General features: G+C 46.2%; 2 protein-coding genes across 2 annotated transcripts in view; both read left to right on the forward strand.

The window, feature by feature from the left end:
* Window positions 1-5,967, forward strand: part of LOC119330858 (WD repeat-containing protein 7-like) — a 24,543-nt gene extending 18,576 nt beyond the window's left edge. The window contains exons 7-10 of the mRNA XM_037603990.1: window positions 2,913-3,119; window positions 4,181-4,463; window positions 4,578-4,700; window positions 5,504-5,967. Coding sequence (XP_037459887.1) covers window positions 2,913-3,119; window positions 4,181-4,324 — 351 coding nt within the window. The 3' untranslated portion in view covers window positions 4,325-4,463; window positions 4,578-4,700; window positions 5,504-5,967. The remainder of the gene's footprint in view (window positions 1-2,912; window positions 3,120-4,180; window positions 4,464-4,577; window positions 4,701-5,503) is intronic.
* Window positions 5,968-6,776: 809 nt separating this feature from the next.
* LOC119333572 (agamous-like MADS-box protein AGL61) lies at window positions 6,777-7,529 on the forward strand. The gene has a single exon (XM_037606425.1). The coding sequence runs from the start codon at window positions 6,936-6,938 to the stop codon at window positions 7,527-7,529; it is 594 nt and encodes a 197-aa protein (XP_037462322.1). The 5' UTR covers window positions 6,777-6,935.
* Window positions 7,530-8,382: the final 853 nt, after the last annotated feature.

An 8,382-nucleotide genomic window follows, 5' to 3' on the forward strand; every position in this document is an offset into this window, starting at 1 on the left:
AGAATACTAAGCATGAAATCTCCGTGTGAGCTAGTATATGGAGAAACTAAGTTTGTTGTTCCCCCAAAGTTGTTTGGCAGTACTTGTTTTGTTCGAGATCACCGTCCTTCTGTTGGAAAACTTGATCCGCGAGCGGTGAAGTGTATTTTTCTGGGCTATTCTTCTAGTCAGCAGGGGTATAAATGTTGGTGTCCCTCAGAGAAACGCAGGTTTGTCAGTATGGATGTAACCTTCAGGGAGTCTGAGCCATTCTATGGTGAGCCAACAGATCTAAGTGTGTTGTTTCAAGGGCTTGACCATTTACACTCTGTGCAGGATGGTCAAGAGGGGGAGAAGGCTGTATCTCACACTCAGGAGGATTCTGTGGGCACTAATGATGTGCAGGTTCAAGTCCAGCCAATTGTGGGTACAATTCCGGTTGGTACTCTCACTGATGGTGATGTGTAGGTTCAGGTCCAGCCAACAGTGGGTTCCATTCAGATTGGTAATCTCCAGCTCCCTGTTCGAGATCGGTGGCAGAAGACCCCCCTAGTGTACTCTCGACGAGAGCCACAAGTGCCACAGGTGCATGACTCATCTGACACTCGTCTGGTATATTCTCGGCGGCAGCCACTTGTGTAGGAGGGGGAGCAACAAGTGCAGGGGGAGCAGTCAGTGCAGGGGGAGCAACAAGGCAGTGGTGCAAGCTCATCTGACACAGTGGAACTGCCTATTGCGTTGCGAAAGGGGACACGTGAAGCGGCACAGAAGGCTTTACCACCGGAGGTTTTTGATGATCATGATATCGGAAATGTTGTGTCTTATCAGGCTTTGTCTCCTTCCTATAGAGTGTTTGTTGCCTCTCTTCAAACTGTGTCAATCCCAAAGGATTGGAAGGCTGCAAAGCAAGATCCGAAGTGGCGTGAAGCGATGATAGAAGAGTTGGAAGCACTGAGGAAAAACAAGACGTGGGTGCTAACTACATTGCCGGCAGGAAAGAAAGCAGTGAGTTGTAAGTGGATCTATACAGTGAAGCAGAATCCTGAGGGGAAGGTGGAACGGTATAAGGCCAGATTGGTCGTCAGAGGATATAGTCAAACTTACGGAATTGACTATGACGAGACGTTTGCTCCAGTGGCAAAGATGAACACAGTAAGGATATTGGTTTCCTGTGCTGCAAACTTTGGGTGGAAATTGCATCAATTAGATGTCAAGAATGCCTTCTTGCATGGTGAGTTGCAGGAAGAAGTGTACATGGAGATACCACCAGGTTTTGGTACTTCACAGACCACGGGGAAGGTATGTAGGCTGAAGAAATCCTTGTATGGACTGAAGCAATCGCCGAGGGCTTGGTTCGATAGGTTCAGACGTGCTGTCCGTGCTATGGGGTATGGTCAATGTAATGGTGACCACACGGTGTTCTACAGACACTCACTCTCTAATCGAAAGATCACCATTCTTGCAGTTTATGTGGATGACATTATCATCACCGGAGATGATGAGGAGGAAATAAAGAGATTGAAGGGGTGTCTGAGCTATGAGTTTGAGGTGAAGGATTTGGGCAACTTAAAATACTTCCTTGGGATTGAAGTGGCCCGGACAGAGAAGGGAATATCTTTGTGCCAAAGGAAATACACCTTGGATCTCTTGAGTGACATGGGCATGATGGGATGTCGTGCAGCCCCTACGCCGATTGAACAAAATCATCAAGTGACAGCTCAGTCAGGCGAGCTGGTGAATAAGGAAGATTATCAGAAACTGGTTGGGAGGTTATTGTACTTGTGTCATACCAGACCTGACATTACGTATGCCGTGGGTGTGGTGAGCAGATACATGCATGAACCAAGGAGTGGGCATCTTGATATTGTGCACAGAATTCTGAGATACTTGAAGGGGACTCCGGGTAAAGGGTTGTGGTTTGCGAAGAGTGGACATCTTGAGGTGGATGGCTATAGTGACTCTGATTGGGCCAGTTGTCAAGATGATAGAAGATGAACTTCTGGCTACTGTGTGTTTGCGGGAGGAAACTTGGTGTCATGGAGAAGCAAGAAACAGGCTGTTGTGTCTAGATCAACAGGAGAAGCCGAGTATAGAGCATTATCTCAAGGGTTATGTGAGATGCTCTGGGTGAAGTACCTACTGAGCGAGTTGAAACTTCTGAGGAAGGGACCCTTGAAGGTGTGGTGTGACAATCAGTCAGCTATTGCCATTGCTAATAACCCAGTTCAGCATGATAGGACAAAACATGTGGAAATTGATCGCTTCTTCATTAAGGAGAAACTTGATGCTGGGATCATCAGTCTTACTCATGTCAGCTCTGGGCAACAGTTTGCAGATTGCTTGACAAAGGGACTGGGAACGAAGGACTGTAACTTGGCATGTGACAAGATGGGGATGATAGATATCTACCACCCATCTTGAGGGGGAGTGTTGAACCGGTATGGGCCAAGCCCATCTAGCTTTGTCACTTAGGGCCCAAGCCCATGAGGAGGTGCTGACCTAGAAGGAGGCATCAGTCCTCCCGTTCCCAAGCTGAGCCGCCACACACACAGAAAAGGCTAACGAGAGAGGTGGGCTCCTGCGACTACAACATGATATCTTCTTTACCCAATAGATCATTATCCAGTAGCTACTTGGGGATATCAAACTAATTTTCTTGTCTAAAGGGCTACATGGTTCTTCAATTTCTTAATTTGTATTCTTTGTGATTTTATGCCTATGGAAATGGGGTTATGGCATACCTGTTCCATGAAATATGGATCGTGGTGAATGGGTTGCTATTTGTAGTAAAAAAGGTGGTAGCTTTGCTAAAAGATTGAGCTATATGACAAACATAATCTGCTTGCTTTAAGCTATAGTTTGTTTTTGAGATGTAAATCTTATATATGGGAATCCAGAGTGTTTTGACAGTAATTTTACTCCTTTTTACCTAGGGCCTTGTCGCTTTTTCGGAGAACGGATTGATGATTAGATGGTGGTCTCTTGGTTCAGCCTGGTGGGAGAGGCTAAGCAGAAGCCTTACTCCTATTCAGTGCACAAAACTTATCTATGTTCCTCCATGGGAAGGATTTTCACCCAACTCAGCTCGCCTAAGTATTATTTCTAACATCTCGGGACATGATAAACATCAAAATTCAGAGGTATATTTTCTACTAGTTTCTTCTCACTGATTATGTCGTGTTGTTTTGGCGTTGGTTAATATACTGGTAAGCATGTTTATTTTGTAATTGTCAGTCTGGCCAGTTGCAGGTACAGCAAGTGCTTAATGTTCTATGAACAAGGTGTAAAAATCTTTTCTGCCCCTAGCAACTGTGTTGCATCTCATGTCTGTGTGCCTATTACCCTGATCGCAACTCTGAATATCTTAGACATAATCCCATCCCATGTGGTTCTAATTTGGATGATAGACTGTTTACACCACATCCCCCTTGCAAAGGATTTTGCCCCCTTGTCCACCTGGTTTGAATTATCTGACTCCGGTCATAAGCAGGTTCTAATATCCTGTGGTCCATCCTGAAATGCACCAATCAGGATTTTGAAAACCGAAGCTGGCCCTAAAACTCCGCATTTGCCTATTTGCTTGACAGAAAGGCAGCCTTCCAATTTGAATTGGACTTGTTTTCAAAATCTACTGAATATATGTTGGAATGACACTCATGCATGTTTCTACGGAAATTGTGATAAAATCCATTGTTTATGGAATCGAACTACCCTTTTGAACCTGTTATTGCTATTTTCTGGAACCTGGTGTTGACCAAGTCTTTGCATTTTTTACATCGTAATAAATAGTGGTAAGAAATTGAATTGAACAAACTGTATATAAACTGCACTTATGTGAAGAATAATTAGCGCATGAATGAGTGTTAAAAAAACGTATCTATTGGTGAATCAATCTGGCACCGTGAAATACGTCTAGATACATCTATTTGAACGACAACTAATATGGATCGGAGGGACTTATTGGAAGGGCAAGGGTGATGTTAATTAAGACTTAAAAGAGTCTTAAGCAGAAATTTCTGTCGCTTTCCCATTCTATTTTGTGTTTCATGTGAAGTGTCATCTTCAGTTCTTTTATCATCTATAATAGGCTGTGAACATGCAATACTGGTTATATTTCATTCAAACTTGTTTTCGTCAGTTTTCTTCATGTTGAATCTAAGGCAGTTACATTTGACATGTGTTTTGGTTCTGGGCTTTGCAGAGCAAGACGAGGGAACTAGATGAGGCTGATAATCTAAAACTGCTGTTACATAATCTTGACCTTTCTTACCGCCTTCATTGGGTTGGTGGAAAGACCATTAAACTTACAAGGCATGATCAGGACCTGGGTACATTTCAGTTGTGATTAAAAGATGAGTTATGGTTTGTTGATAGCTTATGGATCTGGTTGGGTTGCCTTGGGAGTTTTAGTAGGCAGATGTACTGAAGTCTGACGAGGGTGGCCCAAAGTAAAGCGAAGCCACCAAGTGACAGTCATATATCATGTAAGACACTTATCTTTGTCGTCAATTATGAAACATATTCTTGCACATATTTGTATAAACAATACATTATATGTTTCCTAATGTACTATTTGGAAAACCTGAACCCAAACGCAGCACCAACAGGATTGTTGATTACAATATTACATGGAGGTCTCTGGAAGGAGCAGTTCTGTTTCACCATCAGGCTACAAATGCAGCATGCTTTCTGATTGACAGATCAAGTAGTGGCAACCTAAGGTAGTCTTAAGTTGGTCTCTTTCAGAAGTCTAAACTGATGTCTGGTTCATGCCCCTGTTAAACTTGTTGGTTTCCGACCTTTCATTTAATCTAACTTTATACTCATGCTTGATGTTAAGACACAAGATGGAAAGTGTGATAAAATATTATGAGAGACCTGTTCCTTAAAAGTTCCAATCAGATCTAGGTTTAAGCAGTCTGATATTGGACATGGATTTTTGGAGCATGGTTACACGCGCACCCTTATGAACAGTAAAATCGAAAAAATGGTACAAAAAATCAAACAATTCTGATTTTTTTATATGGTTGAGTGTTCTACTCACATGTGAAGTTTTGCGACGAAATGACATCCGTGGTATTTTGGGTAAAAAAAGGCAAAACTTGTGCTATAAAAAAGACCATGTTTCAACTTTCTTTCAAGCAATTTGGAGGTCTGATTTTGTTTTCTCTGCCAAGAATATTACCGATGTCATTTCTTCACGAAACTTCACTTGTGAGTAGAGAACTCGACCAAGTTTGTTAACCTAAAAAACTGGAGTTGTTTGATTTTTTTTTGCTATTTTAAAATATTACTGTTCGTAGGAGGTGTGTGTGGACCCATGTTCACCATTGTATTTTTGGGTATTTGGCTAGATGAATTATTCATGTCTAGAATCAATTACTCATGTACTCCAATTTTTTAAACTTAATTTAAGTAAGATTGAATTAGCAATGGGCAATGGCCTCGGACAATACAGTTTTTGCCAGGTTGCGTGTGCTGATAATTTTTCTGAAAGGTAGCTCATAATGCACTCGTCCTGCAGTATCGTTGGTGGGAACTGTCGAGAGTCAGGAGCTTCTCTCCGTTAACTATCAGCTGACGGCTTGAAGATTTGAAGGATATCAGACTCTGGTATTAACTTGCTTGAGTTGCAGGCACACATCTTTCTTCATTCTGCTGCTTGTCATCAGCGCTGTACTACCATCACAGATACCTACCACCTGAAGAGTTGGACTTGTAGTGTTGAGATGACAGGCACCAAACTAGCAATACTTTTATAATTGAATATATAGATAAATCCCGATTCCCTGGCAAGGCATGTTTTCCCGCTTATGTAAGGGAATGTACAACTGAGATTGATATGAAGTGTTAGAATTTGCCTGACAAACACGTTGTAAAGTGTAAAATGTAAATGTTTGTTCTTGTACAAGAAGTTCGTTTTGGCATTTTACGCCCATGTAAGAACTATTCATTTTGGACTTACGTAATGGTTTTAGGTGAGCATAATTTTGAAGAGCTTTTCTTCTCTTTCTTGCAAGGTTCGACCGAAGAGAGCGCCAAGCAATTTCCGAAACATGACACCATTCACCACCATTTTAGCTTTGTAGTCCGTCTGTTTGTTATATTGTTTATACCTCTTATATGCTTCCTCTTCTTTCCTATAATCGAGCATGGTAACATACATGGTCGAGTGTTCAACTCGGATGTGATGTTTTACCATTCTGAGACCGAGGGATATGATGGATGGTTCGGGGGTCGCCGGGTTCGGCATCGACAGGGCTCAGGTCGGGCGAGCCAGGGCGGGAAGCTATTGTGCTAAAAAGTTATGGCTAGCGATTCAGGATTTTCATTGTTGCATGCGTTATTTCGAGACGCTGTGACCTCGTGTGTTTTGCTGCTGTAACCACACAAGGGGGACATGCTACGATGACTTGGAGCGACCGCTGCAAAGTCCGAGAGCATGCTGCGATTATTTCTTAGTGCTCCAAGTGTTGGTTACACCGATCGCCGCTCGGTCAGATCGAACTGATCTCGCCCGGTGCAGTTGTTTCGCTCGCCTCGCCGCGCCGCGTTGCGGGTGCGAGCCTAGCCTAGCCTAGCCGCCTAGGTGACGGGACGCACCGCGCTCATCACGCACGACCCACGATCGAGCCGAGGGAGAAACAAAGCCAGAGCGCGTTGCATTTAAGGAAATTTCCCCAAATCCCAATCCTAGCCGATCCTCTTCCAAACCGGCAATCCGACGGGAGCGCTATTCTTCTCCTTCCTTCTTTGCGCCTTCTTTCCAAAAATAATGTCACCGCCTCTCCAATCCAACACGGACCCGAGGTGCCTCCTCCTTCGTGCAGAGGTCTCTATATATTCTCCTTCCGCCGTTGGTTCGTGGCATCGCCGTCCCGTCGCACCGAGAGACAAGCTCAAGAAGAGAGGACCGCCGCCGCCGCGTTTCCTCCCCCCTCGTTGAGAGAGCGACCATGACACAGCCGCCGCGCCTCCTCCCCGTCGTTGAGCGAGCGGCCATGACGCAGACGCCGCCGCCGCTGGGCAAGAAGACCAAGGGGCGGCAGCGCAGGGAGAACCGCCGGGTGGAGAAGAAGGAGTCGCGGCAGGTGACCTTTTCCAAGCGAAAGTCCGGGCTCTGGAAGAAGGCCGCGGAGCTCGCCGTGCTCTGCCGCGCCAGCCTCGCCATCGTCGTCTTCTCCGAGGCCGGCAAGGCGTTCGCCTTCGGCAGCCCCTCCACCGACGCCGTCCTGGGCTGCGCCGACGCTGACGCCCTTGCTCCTGTTCCTGCCGCCGACGACGTGGAGTGGGGGGCCCTGGAGGCGCTGTGCCGGCAGACGGAGGCCATGGGCGTGGAGGTCGCGGCGGAGGCCGAGCGGATGAGCGCCGCCGGCAAGAAGGTGGTGGAGGTGCAGACGCAGGCGGGGAAGCGCTTCTGGTGGGAGGCGGACGTGGAGGCGCTCGGGGAGGCGGAGCTGCCGGTGTTCGCCAGGGCGCTCCAGCGCCTCCGGGACAACGTGCGCCGCCACGCCGACAAGATGCCCTCCGCTGCTCCACCGCTTCAGTAGTCCAGGGCAGGCCGAGCTTCGGTTAATTGCCAGTGTTCTTAGATCATCTTTGCATGTTACTCAAAAAAAGATCATTTTACATAGTTGCCTTTTGCTAGTACTGTACCATGGAAGATTACTGGATTATTGTTCACGAGTACAATTGACAAGTTACTGGTTTCAAGATTAATAAGTTGTTTTCTTCTCATGATGAGTCAAGCACATATTCTTTCAGTTTTTATTCTAGATAATTGTTGAATCATTAACTCAATTTTCTGCACAAATAATGCGTTATTGGATGAACTCGATGAACACAAGATTTGATGCCGAATTAATTTTCGATGAAGTAAGACAATCCGGAACCAAAATAAGTTTCCTTTCGAACATGCTGCATCTTTCGTTAAGGGCAAGACAAACAGCAACGCAAATATCCAGGATGAAAATAAAAGTTTCCTTTCAAACCCGGTGATTCGGCGGCGCGGTGCGGCGGGATCCCGGCGGCGCGGCCTCCTGCGGCGGAGGTGCCCCTTAGATCTTGCCGGGCCCTGTTGGGCTTAGGCGGGCCGGCGGATCTGGTGCGCGGCGGCAGGTTGGCGCGGTGGGCCTGACATAACCGGCTACTCTGGCACGGCGGCGGCTGGTTCGGTCGCTGGCATAGAAGGTGGCAATCTGTGCACAAAAAGCTAGATGGAGTTTTTCGAACAGATTTGAATGAAAACCTGCTCTCGGCTAGATGTCAAGGCCGGTGATGGCGGCGCTCTTCGGTGTCGTTCCCTTCTTCGAGGCATCGCCGTGGAGAAGTTCTAGGCCAACATTTGCTACCTTCCGGGGAAATGCTAGATCAGTAGGTCGGAAGACGGCGGCGCTCTTGTGT

The sequence above is a fragment of the Triticum dicoccoides genome, chromosome 7A, assembly GCF_002162155.2.
Source record: "Triticum dicoccoides isolate Atlit2015 ecotype Zavitan chromosome 7A, WEW_v2.0, whole genome shotgun sequence".
Taxonomy (NCBI): Eukaryota; Viridiplantae; Streptophyta; class Magnoliopsida; order Poales; family Poaceae; genus Triticum; species Triticum dicoccoides.

Excerpts from the sequence above, each read along its gene's own strand:
- LOC119333572 (XM_037606425.1), top strand. The coding sequence starts at position 6,936 with ATGACACAGCCGCCGCGCCTCCTCCCCGTCGTTGAGCGAGCGGCCATG.